Source organism: Corvus hawaiiensis, chromosome 2, assembly GCF_020740725.1.
Source record: "Corvus hawaiiensis isolate bCorHaw1 chromosome 2, bCorHaw1.pri.cur, whole genome shotgun sequence".
NCBI lineage: Eukaryota > Metazoa > Chordata > Aves > Passeriformes > Corvidae > Corvus > Corvus hawaiiensis.
Genome location: NC_063214.1, coordinates 109,588,182 through 109,603,165, shown reverse-complemented (window position 1 = coordinate 109,603,165; position 14,984 = coordinate 109,588,182). Strand labels below are relative to the sequence as shown.

The following is a 14,984-nucleotide window of genomic DNA, read 5'->3' as shown; positions in this document are numbered from 1 at the left end:
AAGCTACCTGTAGACAAGGAGCATTTGGTGCATCCCTCAGATCCAACAGGATTCAGGCAGAAGTCTCATGGACCTGGGCTGAGTGCACCTTGGACACTTCCATGGCTGTGATGCCATGATGATTTTTTGCCTTTTCTTTTATACCCCTGTTATACCTTTTCACAACTTCTGTATTCTTAGTGCTTTTGCCTACGTTCTTGGACTTGTTTGTCAAGCTGGGAGACTAAACATTTTAGAAGCTTCGTAGTTAGAGATCAGTGTGCCCCAGACCCCAAGGTCCTCTCCAGAACACATTCTGTAAACCAAGATAGAACCATCCAGGGGGAGGCTCCTTGGGGAGGGGGGCTCATTCGAGCCTCTCATTGGGGAATCTTTGATAGATATGCTAATTAGTAAAACATATAATGTTATACCAGATCTTTTGGGGGTGTGCATTTCGGTGCACTTGACCTAGATGTGTGCACCTAAGGATCCTTAAAAATAAATACCAAAGTAAAATCCCTTTTCCCCTTCTAACCGTGTTTGACTCTTGATTTTAAGACCAGGAAAAGGCATCAGCTGTACCTTGCCAACCCTGGAGGTGGGGAATGGAATGGCAGCTTGATGTGAAGCACAGTGAAAAATGTATGTAAGGTGGTTTCGGCTCTGTTCTGGGTTCTCTCTCTTTTGGGGATGCTCCAGTCTCCTGCCTGTCCTATCCCTGTGTGGAGAGGAGCACAGCTCCTCTTCTCTAACCCAGTCTTGGGTGGCTGGCAGGAGTTACTGGTTACTGGTTACTGGTTACTGGTTACTGGAGAGGGTAACATGGCACTGGGGGAGAACTGCTGGGAGAGGAATCTGCCCTTAAAAAGACTTTTAGGAATGGGCTGAACAAACATCCTTCACAAATTATTTACATGTTGTTGAGTCTGCCCTGGGGGCAAGGGCGTGGACTGCATGACTTCTCACCCTGCCTTCTGTGGACACCCAAGCCTCTTCTGCAGCACTTTGTCACAGGAGTGCCTCCACATCCTTTTTCTGACAGGTTTGGAGATAGAGAAGTAATTTTATCCCTGGTTTTATCACCTTTCTTGAAGATCTCTGAAGGCCTCACATGGTGAGATTTAATAAGAGATCTGTGAAACTGCAATCTTGTCTTTGGACATCTTTTTAAAGATGCTCCTGTCTATGCACTGCAATTAGATGTGAGGAGATTTATGGTAACTATCTTGGTGTCTGGTGTCTGCAAGTGATAGCATGAGGGATAGCAGAGGTGTAAAATCAGTGTTTGCCATGTATTCCTCTCTGCAGTGTACAAACAACCTCTTTGACACATGTCCCATTTCCAAGTGTCCCACAGGTCAGTAGATTACTGCAGAGGAATTGCAATTCCTCTGTAACTCTCAGCTAATTTGCTAATGCCCTCAGAAGTTTAAAAGCCACTGCAGCTGCCTGTTGAACAGCCTGGGGACAGGGTGACTATTATTTAAACAACATACTGATGATCACAGAAAATCTACAGTGAAGTATATTTAAGGAATAATTTTTGGCTGGAAAACATAACCCCAAGCCTGAGTCTAAAGAAAACAGGGGAAACAGATCTTTTTCCTAGCCTTACATTCATCTGGCTGTCTTCAAGGTGTCCGCCTGTGTTCTGCCAAGGCTGAAGTTGTTGTTACAGCTTCCCAGCTGCTACCGAAGCAACTGTTGTTTACTTAAGCAAAGAGCCTGTGCATTCCTGGACACAGCTTCCTTTCTTCTGGTCAGGGAAGGGACTTATCCAGGGGAAAGTAAATGTTGCCAGCTGCACTGCTGACTTGTTTTGCTAGTGAGAATGTAACATTTTGCTTCAGGGCAAAATATCTGGTTATCTTATTTTCTGCTAGGAAGGATGCTTTAGAAGTATCTCTTGGCTTGAAAATTAATATTCAGTAGGTGGCATTTGCAGGTTTTGCACAGGGCATTTGGGGGTCACTGGGATTTGGATGCTAAAGAGATGTTTCATGGAATGAAGCACACCCTGGGTTTGTGACCACAGATGTCCTAGTGACTGTACAGGTACCACAGGCAGCCTCCTGAGCCACAGTGCTCCCAGTGCTCCAAGCCCCATGGCTCTTGCCATATCCCTTCCCCTCCAGATACTGGCACTGAAGCAAACTTTGTGCCATGTGCTGAAAACTTTTCAAGTACTCTTAGTTTCCAGATGAGCTGCAAAAGGGAGTCCGGTTGGAATACATTCATTTTGCACCACAAAGCAACAGTCCATATGAAACCACCCGACACACCAGCCAGCTTCCTGCTACTGGGTTTTCACAGGCAATGTATGGTCAGAAAACTCTCAGCAAAACCTACAGAATTGGCTTACACATCCCCACTAGGGTTCAACTGCATGATAAAACCTTACAGTAATGAGCTTGTTGCGCTTATGGGTGGAGGGGGTGGAGGAGGGAAGAGATGCTGCTTTATCTGTATTACTCCACATCACAGATGCTGACAGAATTATTGATTTAGAACTCACGGCTCCAAAAAGACCCAGTAATGTAATATTTTTAAGTTGGTTTTTTTTCCCCTCTCAGATGTGATGTTTTCAATAGGCTCCTTAGATATGGGCTCTTTGGGGACGTTGTTAAACTTGCTGCTACTAAACCACAGTCCCAACCTTCGGTTTGTTCCACACAACTCTCCCTGTCTACTGTCTCCTGGAAGAGCCCATAGCTGCAAGGTCTATTGCTTTACAGGTACTCTAGGACGATCGAGGGATTAAGTTATACATTATGTAAAACTACCCTCTAATCCTCTTAGTGTGCATTACCAGTGAATGGCCTGAAATAGGCTCTCACTAAAAGAGCCCTAACATTCACTTTCTTGATGACATTTTAGTATCTGAGGTTTGTATCATGGATTTTGGTGCTGAAATATTCAGTACACCATCTTCTGTCTGCTGCTAGATCCACTCATGTGTCTTAGTAGAGTGCTAACAAAATTACAGTTAGTAAAGCAGATTACATGTTTAACTAGTAGCGAGACATGTATAAAATAGAATTATATATTTTCTAGAGTGACAGAGTCACATGGATTTTTTTGTTCCTTTTTTTTGTTCTTTTTTGTTTTTATAAGAAAAAGAAACAGCTATAAAACCATGATTAAAAATGTTACAAGGGATGATCTCCATTTTAAAATAATGATACTTTTAGGAAAAAAAATGTGATTCATAACATAAAAGTGTTTGGAAAGCACTTGGTTGCTGTGTACTGCCTTCTTTCCCAGTACAGTTTGCTATCTTTTATATAGTCTTGCATAAATGTTTAGATTAGGGGAGAAAAGAAAAATTAAATGTGATGGCAAAGACTTATAAGAGCTGACTCACTGACTTGAGTTATTGCTGTGCAGAAAGTTTGTAAAGCCTTTACATCCAGCGAACATTTAGTGCTACTTCAGCCTTGACAGTTGACCTTTCAACATGATTTGGTTTAGCCACAATAATTGCAGCATCTGCAGTACAGGCGATGCAGACGACTGCTTAAGAACCCAACTTCTTCCATTAGATCTTACTTCATGCATCTACAATTTAACCTCTCTTTGCATGAGTGTGCAAATTCTCTCATATAATCTGTTACAGGAACTGAGCAAGGTACAATACCCCGGCTCTTTTTTTTTTTAAATTTATTTTTAATTTCTCCCATAATTTTGAATATTCCTGGATTTAGCTTAGAGAAGGGAGGGGAAAACCTCCAATCTCCTTCCTCTCCCCACACATTTAGTCAGTACTGGTTTCTTTTTGTTTCCTCAGTAAGACCTAGTGTAAAAAAGCAGCCAACAAATCAAGTTAGACTGTTGTAATTTGGTCGACCACTCGGGTGCTATCCATATCCACCATTTCAACACACTCTATTTCCTCACGGTTTTCAGGATTCTTCTTCTCTTTCCTCTTCTTCTTGGAGGGTGGCAGGAAAGTCAGTATCACAGGTAAAATGGCAAAGCAGTGAAAGAAGGTGACTAATGCTATTAAAAACAAGCACCTGAACAGTGTACGGGTCAGATTTGAAGGCACAGCTGCAAGAGGAATCAGACCAACAATATAGCAGAGGTAGCTCTGCAAAATAGCTACCCCATGCACTTCCAGGGCATTTTTCACCCATTTAGTTCTTGTGAACTCTTTGCCCAGGACAAAGGTTGATAACAGTGGAGCACAGTTGTCAATTGTATAATTAATTCCGTAAATTAAGCACAACACAGAAATACAATCTAGTTCCACTTTCCACAAGGTCATAAAACCTATAACTCCAAATTCAACCGAGGCAACAGTTAGAGTGAGCCAGACATTGATCAGAGAGTCTGCCACCAGGAATGCAGAGAAGAAGAGCAGAAATAAAGCACTAATGCAGGAGTTTTGTAAGGGGGCTCCCACTGAAGAGGCATAACGATCCATGTACACAAATGATGGATTGAAAACGATGAATTTCACCTTGGAGGTGAGAGAGAGCTTCCTCAGGGTCTCCAGGAGGTCGTAAAGTTCTTCCCTCTTGGTTTCCATTGTCTTGGCCACCAAGAACATCCTGGAGGCCACAACATCAACTTCATTGTTGTATTTCTTGGAAAAGATGATATCCTCTGAAAAATGGGCAAACTGAGGGGTCTTCAGGAAGGAGTTCCTCAACATATCAGTGAAATTCTTCTTGGGCAATCCAGTAGATATGTTGAGTTTCCTAAGGTAATTTAAGTAGCTCTCGAACCAAGATATCCTCACAAAGCCCTTGGTATACTCCAACACATCCTCCTGGACACTGGTGTTCCAGTACTCGATCGACTCGTAGATGTAGAACCCAATGACCGGGCTGTAGTTACTGAAATACTTCTGCTGGGCAGTTGTGTACTCGATGGTCCGAGTCGCAGTCGCTACGATGTTGCTCAGGTCTGACCCCTCACTGACCTGCAGGTAGCCCATTAAGGCAAAGGAAATATAAACAAGGTAAAAGAGAACTACAAAAGGCTTGACGTAAGTGTTTGTTATCCAGTCACAATAATAGCGTTTCAGGAACCACACCAAAAGATGACTCTCGTAAGTGTTCGTTTCCTCTGAATCATCCGTGTCCTCACTGAATTTGGCTGTCAGAAGAAACCTATACCATGCAGGCTTCTCTTGCAATACCTCTGGCTTTGGTACCTTTCTGCAGAAGATACTATGCTGGTAGTTGTTTTCTATGTAGCCAGTAAACACCAGGCTGGAACCATAAAAGGAGAGTACATAGAGGTAGTTGAAGAAAATTGCAATACAGGAATTGCAGCAGAAAATCCTGGCTGCTTCAATGTTAGTGAAGGGACTGGCACCTATTCCAAAAGTGACCAGGTACATGGCAGTGGTGAGAGAAAACGAGAGCATGGAGTCTGCAAATACAGCTGCAGTCCTCTCTTTAACGTGTTGGTCTTCTCTAGTTTTTCTCCAGGAGGACAACATTTCAAAAGTCCCATACAACCCATGACCTACAACAGAGAACAAAGCGAGTGTTTAAAGTACAAATCCTGAATTACATGGAAAAATGTAAAGTGGACATGCTAAAAGGCTCGAAGGAGACACAGCTGGATGCTACCAGTGCTTGAAGGAAACGTTCTGCAGAAGAGAGAAATTATTATGGAGGTGTAAACCACAGAAGTCTGTTTGCTACCTGCCTAGCAAACCTTACTGCCAGTGCTTGAGGTGAGTTCTGCACCGCTGGCACAGGATTCATGGGTTAAAGCAAAAGGATTTTTTTACTCTGCTTGGCTGTTTTGTTTCATTATTTCCAAGGGCCTGTGACGAAAGATGCTTTCAGATTAGTTTTTCCTGGTGATGGTATCTTGACCTGTGGTGAAAACAAAGATATATGACCTTGAAGTGCCTATTCTGGAACCAGAGAATTAGTTGGCTGCTTTGCAGAAAATCTGTAAAAAATGAAAATTCCATATAAGCTGAAAATTATCAATTAAATCAGTTACTGATTTCTCTAATTCCTGGACAAATTTTCCATCAGGAAAAAGAAATCCTAGAAATGAAACAAACAAATAAAAGCACAAATAAATTTTAGAGAAGGAGAGTGGTAAAATTGATATGGAGCTGCTTAAGGCATTGGTCTTCTTTATATATCTAAGATCTTATAAAACCAAATACAGCCCTATTTTTCTTGGCAATGCCTACATTTTGTGATGTATTTAATTGACTCTTAAAATGGATATACCATTCATGAAAGGAGAAGAAAACCTGTTCACTTAAAATCCTGTGTTTAACCCCCAAGTGCACGTAAATCAGGAAAAGTACATGCTTTTAACTTAATCCCTGGTAGGTCATCTTCCTCTTACAGTTTCTATGTTGTGAAGATGTGTTTGGAGGACACAGACCTCTGCTCTCTCGTAGTGAACCTGAGCTGGGAATGCAGCCATTGACCAAATACCAGGTGAGAGGGGCTTAAGTAAATGTAGGTTGATGATTTACACAGAGATAAACAGACTATAATCTTTGTATCACCCCTAAAATGTGAGATGGTAATATTTTCTCATAATAATTCATTATAACGTTCATCTTTACTAAAGAGATCCTTTCCATCTAATCCCAGCCTCTTTTCTGCCTTTTAATTCCTCCTCCTCCTTATTCTTTTGCTGATTTTGCTGTCACTTGTGTACTTCTCTGGTCTGCTCTTGGATTATCTCCAGAAATTCCCAAAAGCCAGTCCACTGTGTTTTGCTCTTACCCAGCTTCCCTGATAGTATTAGATAAAATGATCAGTGCTAAATTAGCTGCTGATAACACTGAAGTGCAATCACTGGACTTTTGAAGCTCATGCTCCAGTCAGGAAGGTCAAGGTAATTCACAGATCTCTCTTAGAATTTCAGGCTGTCTGCAGAGTACCAAAGTTGCTGTATCAGCTCTGTTCTCTCCACCTGTAGACAATTATCACTTTTGCTACAAGGGCTATAAATACCAGTCAAGAAACCTCAAGCAAATGAAGTGTTTTGAAGAACTGGAACACCACAAGATATATTAGGAATGTTGGAACTAGATGATCTTGAAGGTCCCTTCCAGCCCAAACTATTCTATCATTCTATGAGTCTATAATCATGTTTATTCTTAAATGCCTCATACAGGCTAAGTATTTAACTTGACAAAATAACCCTTTTGTGGCCAGCACCTTTAACTGTAGGGGCAGTTGTAGCTGATTCACTCCACCCTTCCTGAAATCTGTATTTTGACAGATGGCAGAGCTGGTCACTCTGCTATGCTGAAAAAAACAGATATGGAGTATTTTATAAAGAAATCACAATACAGAGCTCACAAGATGAGACAATAGGACAGCTGGTGTATGTCCTTATCACCTGGTATTTAGTGTAACAAAGTCCATACTCTCATGTGTATCAGATATTTTACCTATTTTGTTATTTAGAGTCATGGTATGCACCTCAAATGTCCAATCTGTAGCAGTATTACAGCCTGGCTTTGGCATTCATCTTAATTTTCCCCAACAATGTTTTACAGCTGCTTTCAGAGGCCAGGTCAAGACTGTCAATTTGATAACTAGCACTGTGCCCCCTCTTAAAGCTAATGGGGAATACTGGAATTCCCCAGACATAAAAAGCACAATCAGTGACAGGCACCCCGTTGCTAATTATGCTTCAAATAGTTATGTTCTAGGCTCAGTAGGGAAAGCTATTAAGCTTGCTTTCAGTGTGTTCTTTGTAAAGACAGACTGACCTTTATTTAAATGTAACTGATCACTTGCCAAAGCAGGGAGTGAGAGGTTTAATCCATTTATGGCTCCCATGAGTCCTGCAGACAGGCTCGTCTGTGAATTTCACATGGCATCATACGCATTAGCGTTGAGTGAGCAAAACAGAATAAAATGAGGTCATTGAATATTACAAATTACTTCCATTATGAGCTTTAGCTATAGCATGTTTTTGTAAAAAAAAAAATCAGTGCTAATAGGCTCTTGCCTAAAAATACTCAAATAGCCATATTAATTTGGAAACCCTTTGACTCTGCAATGAGAGAAGGAAATTAGAGCTAGTTAAATATGATGCTGAACATGCCGTTTTAACAGGTATAAGATTTTGGATAACGCCTGATAATACGACTTCTGATGCCACATTCTTTCTTTAAGCAGGAAAGAGAAAACCACAATTTGCTCTTACATAATCTTCAAGACTACCCTAAAATGGAATCTGATTTAGAGAGCTGCTCAACTAAATGCATGAAGAGGCGTCACCACATGTGCTCCACAAAGCCAAGAGAAAAATATTTGGATACTCTCCTATTTTAGGATAGGTTCCTTTTGTTGTTTGCTACACAATCTGTGCACTAGGAACTGGTATTTTCCTTCAGTTGTACAGTTTGTGATTTCTCTGTCCATTTATATGATAGCTACGGAATTATCATTTACCTTTAAGAGGACATGCTTAAATGACAAAGTTGCACACTTTTTGCACCAGTGGCACTCCTGACCTGATCCAGTTTAGTCTGAGAAAAAAATTAGGCCCAAACTCAAGCACAAATTAGGCTTGGCAGTCAAAAGATTAGCTGTATTTAGCTGGGATGGGATTTACCTAACCTAATTTACCTCTCTAAATACTGACTGTAAACACAACTTGGGTAACAGTCTTCAACACAGTAACTCGCAGATGTTCATATAAGTCTAGCCCACAAAGATTAGGGCAGATATCTCCATGGAAGCATTCTTTCACTTCTCTGTCATTTCAGAGTTTTCATTTTTTTTTACATCCCTAATCAATTTGCACCAATTAACTCTATTTCTCTTGCTATCTACTCTAGGTAATATTAATGAGATGAAGGAAATTTTTTCCTTGTAAATAAATTGTGTAATTGCTTCAACTGATTTTCCCTTTTTAATAGAGATTTAGCCACAAATCTGTAATCATTTAGAACAACTTGTTCATTATTCACGGTCATTCAGTAAATAATAAATATGAATTCAAACAGCTAATGGGCTACTGGAGATTTTTTCCTGCTGACATTTGCTGTTATGATTCACTGGGCATGCCCTACAGTCAGGCTGTACAATCATGAGCTTACAAGAAGTACACAGAAAAATGGGATTTTTTTAAAGAAAAAGAGGTTCAGGGTCAAAGCAAAATGTTAAAGGGATAGGAGAATGGTATTGGACAAAATGGGGATAAAACTTTTTTTCTTATTCTCTTTTTCTGCTACTTTGCATTTAGGAGATACTCCTACCATGTGTTGGAGGACTGAGAACAGGACTTTAATAGCCAAAGAAAATGAAGAAGATAATTACTGTTAATGCTGAGGAGCTCACAGGTTTTTCAGCCTATGGTGGGCTACATTTAATTTTAGAACCTGATAATAATAATAATAATAATAATAATACCAATAAACCAAATAAATTACGCCTAGCTTAAACACAGCACTTTTATGAGCAGCCTGAAAATGCTATTTAAAAAGTTTCATTTGCCTCCTTCAGAAACAAGTCTTGCAATTACATATGCTCTGCAAAATCAATGCAGAGCATAGATGAGAAAAAAAAGCACTTGTAGGAAGCTGTGAAAACTAAAGCAAAATTTTCTGTTCCTTAAAATTATCGAATAATTTACCTCATTTTTAAATACTACTAATGTGCAGGCACTGAAACTGTTCTTTTTAGTACCATTTTCAAACCCCAAAAAAGAAATGCATCCTTTCCCCTGTTAAGTGGTTGCTCAAGCAAGGGGCCTTTATGAATTGGCACTGGCAGCCCAGGCTTAGTGCTGGCTCTGCTCCTGACTGGCAAACAGTGAAACTGAAGCAGAGAGAGATGAAGGGATTTAAGCAGCCCCAGAGCCTGTGAGAGGGCAGGGAAGTGACCTTCAGGTCACTGGAGTCACAAATCAGTTCTCTTATTTGCTTGGTTTAATTGCCTACCTGGAATAAGGGCTGCTGCCTGCTTTTATAAAAAGACTGAGGGGTATGTTCAATTTTGCTCTAAAATCATGTGAAGTTTTGATCTTATCATGGTAAGATGAGGCTTGGATATCCAAAAAGACTTAGTCTGTCAGAGAAATTAAGGGGAATGACTGAGGTTTTTGGTTCTTCTTTTTGCATCATTCTTCTTAACTATCTATGAAAGTTGAGAATAATAGTACACTGTGGGTCTCATCTGGTTTGTCCTTATTATTTTGAAGGTTGTATGTTTCTGCATGTGTTTGATGCTTGAGTAAAATCTCTCTGAATAAAACACCACTTACACGTTGTGAAGTTCCAGTCTTCTGTGTGGAAGGCTGCATTTCAGGGGTAATGGATTTTATCAATCCCATTTTAATGCAGAGGCACACAAAACACTAACAACAACAGATCTGCCCCTCAGTGAGGCTGAGTGCTGCACCAGGATGTATGGTGCCCATTAACTGCCACAATTAACACCAATAAAGCAACAAATTGTTTTCCAGAGGGGGCAGACTTCACTAGAGGCAAAGCTGGGCTATGTGGTTTCTCCCTCTGTAGGCATTACTTCCCTTCTCCTACAGAAGTTCTCTGTTCCCACATGGCTACTAATTCACCTGTTATAGTCTACACTGGACTAAAAGAATGGTGGGGATTAGAAAGTAGCCTTTTTTTTTTTTTTGAAGGTTACTTTTTAAACGAAATCTTTTCCTGATGCTGATGGCACAAAAGACCATCTGAAATGGGTAATGACTCATGGTAGGATATATAGGAGCCTTGTAAACTGGGGGGGGGGTGAAAATTTGAAGTGGAAGCATGGTCTGATGGAATTTCTGAGGTTAAGTATGGATTTTGATTTAAGGTTTTTGCTTGCACTGTAATGGCTGCATCCTTGTAACACTATCAGTTCAGCTGGACCAATGTTGTCCCACTCAGGTTGATTTAAGCCTGAAATCACCCCACTGAATTGGAGCACTTGTCTGCAAGAGGAATTTAGTGTGCTGTGAGAAAGGGTGTGAATGTACAGAGGGCAAACGATGTTGCACCAGCTTTCTTTGTGGGTATCTGTGAAGCACAGCCTGATTCACATTCAAAGTGGAGTGAAATATCATCTGCAGAGACAAACAGCAGATGAATTAACATGAAATAGCTAGGATGCTGTAAATTCATATCCCAGCTTGCTGCAAATGCAGGCAAGGTCTCAAGAACTGCTCTTGTGCAAAAATAGTACAGAGGAGATCAGAAACATATCGCAGGAATTGCCCTTTCCAAAACGGTACCTGCAATAACATATGATATAATGAAGGTGCAATGAATTTTCCTAGCTGACAGTATTAAAAATAACAATGTACACTGCTCAACTCTAGGACTGCTTTCCACAGTAATGTCAACAAAGAGACTGAGATAATTTCCCCCTGCTGACTTATTTTTTTCCAGCTAGATCAGTGATCTCATCAGCTCCCATCTTCTGACAAGCCAAGTGAAACCGCTAATCCGGACTCCCTTTGTCACAGGAGTTGTAATCAACCAGTTGTTGACTAAATACCCGGCCTGCCTCATGTGGCCTCTCCCAGCAGGCACGATTTCAGCTCAGAACATATAGCAGGCTCAAACTGCTACCGAATATGACAGGCAGAGCAAGAATATTTGCATCCAGCTGAAGCAAACATTTGGCTCCATACCCTGTTCTCACTAAAATAATAAAATACTACAGCTAAATGAGATCCTTCAGCATGCAGACAGAATCAGCACCAAGCCTAATTTATACAACACTTTTCACTGAGTGGATAAGAGTTTACTGGCAAGGGTGGAGCTGACCAGCTATACTATCATTAGCATGCTGTTGGAACAAACTGTGGGTTACCCTAAGCAATGTCCAACTTTGTCCTCCATAAATGGTGCTGCAATACTCCAGTTTTGCTGCGTGAATGTCAGACCTGAAGGAGGGTGTGTAATGCTGAACATCCCACAGTGCAGACTTGTCTGTCCCAAACATTTGTGCTGAGCTGAGAAAACACACTGTAAATCCTACTCGCTTTTCCTACACTTGCCTGTTTGTGGGAGCCCAGTTCACAGTGTAGAGTAAAATCCTAGAGGGTACTAACATCCTGTAAGGTACTCATCTAAACAACTGTGTTTCCAGGCAGCAGTGTTCAGCTCAGGGGAATTGTGACTAGGGGACTGCAGGCTGTGGACAGTTAAATAGTCTTAAATGCTTCCTCTCTCTTTGGCAAAGTGATTGAAGTCCCAGCCACACAAGCGCAGCCTGACCTCATTTTATACCTCCAAGCACAGGCTCAAAGGCCAAGTAAGCCTGAATGCTATGTGCAGGCATGGTACATGGATTCAGGACACGTGAAGAGCAACATGGGAGGGGATGTACTGGTATAAGAATAGGCTGTACATATTGCTGTGCTTTATTTACCTCCTGTCACATAGACTCTACATGTACTGTAACTGAATTACAGGTATGACAACATACCTCAAAAACATGATGACAAACCTGTTGGGTAGATTCAGTATTTGCAATTATTGTTTTAAAGGCTACTAAATTTTACTCATATATCACCTAAGATGTACTATGGCTGCAGGTACTAACACCTGACTTGGGATCTTCCCAAGAAAGAAACATACTGAAATTAGGTAGGTGAGCCTGTTAGGCATCTAGGCATGAAACCATTTGATCACTCTCTGGTTTTGCTTTACATTTGATTATTAACCATTAACCCTCAAGTGTCAGGCTGATCTCTCTCTATATATATTATAACAGCAATGGCCATCCCAGTCAGAAAGCCCCAGGCATGCCCAAGTATTCCTGAACTTACTACCAGCATCAAAAACACAGTATCTTGGTGCATTCACACCAGATTAAAATCTGCCTCAGTCTCTGGAGAGAGAGTTGTGTTTTGTGCTGTATCTACTTGGCAACAAAGTAAGAGAAACTAAAATGTTTAATAATATGCTCTCAGAATCTGCTGTGTTTCACAGCTGTGGGCGGCTGTGCCCACAGAAACACACCATGAAGAGAAAGTGTCCCCGTGCAGCACACCCTGGCTTGGTTGGTGTGCGCAGAGAAGACGCCTTCAACTGGTGCTCAGTGCTTCATGCTGGGAGACCACAATGGTATTTTCAGTCGTAGATCCTGCTGAAAGACTCTCCGGGCCATTAAGCCTGTACTCAAATTGCTTAATGCACAGTCAGGAAAATGGGGTGTGTCTGGAAATCCAGCACAAATTTGATGCCTCATTTAGGCCTTGTGCAGCACTCCCAAGCACAAAAGGGGGGCAGGTTCCTCACAAGACTCGTACAGATCTGCTGCACCGGAGTAATTTAGATCCCAGCCTTCTGGCAATGAATGTCTGCCATATCCTACATTTTTAAACTGAGCTTTTGGAAATGGAGCACCCAATCAACTCTCTGTTCTCCTGTGAAACTCTGTTTTGGTCAGGCATAGCCCTTTTGGACCAATACTAAGAAGTACACATTTGCACAAAGTGGGCACGGACAAAAAGAAATCACCCCCTCGGTCTCACCCTAAATTGTGGAGATGCAGTCAGCAATGCTTGGGGTACATGGTGCACCCCAACTATAAACTCTCCAGTAGTATTTTTTATTGTGGCAAACAAATAACGAGCCAATGTTTTAGAAAATGGTACAAGTCACAAGCTAATTTTAAAACCATGATCTATGTATTACTATTGAAATGAAAATCATTCCACATATAAATCTCTAGCTTTGAAGAAATACAAACACAATACACAAGACACACATAAACATTCTGTAATTTTTCTACCTATATAAGGGGAAAAGAAACAAAGAGCATGAGAAGTATTTTAATTAAGTAGAATTCTACAATGCCTTGGTATTCACAATCCTAGACTTCACCACAATCCCTAATCAGCAATGCTGGTAACAAGGTTCACCACTTTTTATTTTTGGAATATGTGTATTTTAAAGCTATTCACTAAGAAAAAAATCTTACTACTTAATACTGCATTTTCAAATTATTTTTTTAAAGCATACCAAATTCTGTTTAAATTAACAGCCTCCTATTACAATGATTATACATGCAATTCAGCACTTACGTGGTTAATCCTGAATAGTCCCATTGATTTCAAGAAAATAAAATTATTGATTTAGGTTTTGGGAGAATTATGGATGTTTTTATTGTATCATCATTTTTTACTTTTGAAACAATGTAATATTTGAGATTTTGTTGTTACAGTGATAGCAAGAATGTCAGATAAACACATTTTAAAAACAGAGATACATTTGAGAGGAAACTTGAGTGGCTCTTGTATTTTGATAAGCAAACTAACTTATAGTTCAAAATATACTTTTATATATAAAGAGAACATTTAATTCCACTTAAAAATCAGCAAAGGCTTGTTTTGGCATTTAAATAGCATGCTGTCAGCTCTGTTTAAACGTGTCACTTGCTTTCCTCTGTTTTCACAAAAGACCTGGAAAAAGTTAAAAGTCATATTTCTTTCAGTGCAACAGAAGGAGCTGCGTGTTATCAAAATTTGGTTTTAGCTGCTGGAATATTTATGTCTGCATGGCTTGCTCATCTACTGACACCCCAGACCTTGTGCAGATCTGAACCGAAAGCATTTGAGCCAAACCTGTGCTGTATGTGCAAATCTGTGCTTCTGGAGCAAGCACCAGGGGAGCACCTGACTCCGGCCTCCAAAGGGTCTCCCTGCCCCAAAGTCCTTCCAGGAATGCCTCTTCATCCTCTTTAGCTCAGACACATCAGAAAATCCCTCAGGAAGCAGAGTGCCCTGCGTAAGGTGTTATTTGAAGAGACAGGGAGAAAGCCGTGTGGAGGACGACCGGGGGTCTGCTCGCCACTGCTGCTGGCATGGGGTGCAGACCCCAGGGTGTGTGGGGAGCCAGGACCACCCTGTGCACCAGAGGAGCTGTACAGGATGGGAGAGTGCCATGCCAGGGCAGTAAAGGAATGACAGATGTGGCTGGCAAGATGAATTTCCCCGTGGAGCATGTACCTCAAGCCTCACTAGCTGAGGACGTGGTCAGATGTGGAGTTAGTATGTTAAGAAACCCAGGCTCATCTCATACATGA

General features: G+C 40.9%; 1 protein-coding gene and 1 long non-coding RNA gene across 2 annotated transcripts in view; one reads left to right on the top strand and one right to left on the bottom strand.

Moving 5' to 3' along the window:
• The window catches only part of LOC125317890, an 88,617-nt gene extending 79,635 nt beyond the window's left edge, over positions 1 to 8,982 (top strand). The window contains exons 3-5 of the long non-coding RNA XR_007200221.1: positions 5,413 to 5,674; positions 6,315 to 6,407; positions 8,112 to 8,982. This is a non-coding gene — a long non-coding RNA (uncharacterized LOC125317890). The remainder of the gene's footprint in view (positions 1 to 5,412; positions 5,675 to 6,314; positions 6,408 to 8,111) is intronic.
• Positions 812 to 14,984, bottom strand: part of PTCHD1 (patched domain containing 1) — a 35,948-nt gene continuing 21,775 nt past the window's right edge. Inside the window, exon 3 of the mRNA XM_048287949.1 lies at positions 812 to 5,460. Coding sequence (XP_048143906.1) covers positions 3,806 to 5,460 — 1,655 coding nt within the window. The 3' untranslated portion in view covers positions 812 to 3,805. The remainder of the gene's footprint in view (positions 5,461 to 14,984) is intronic.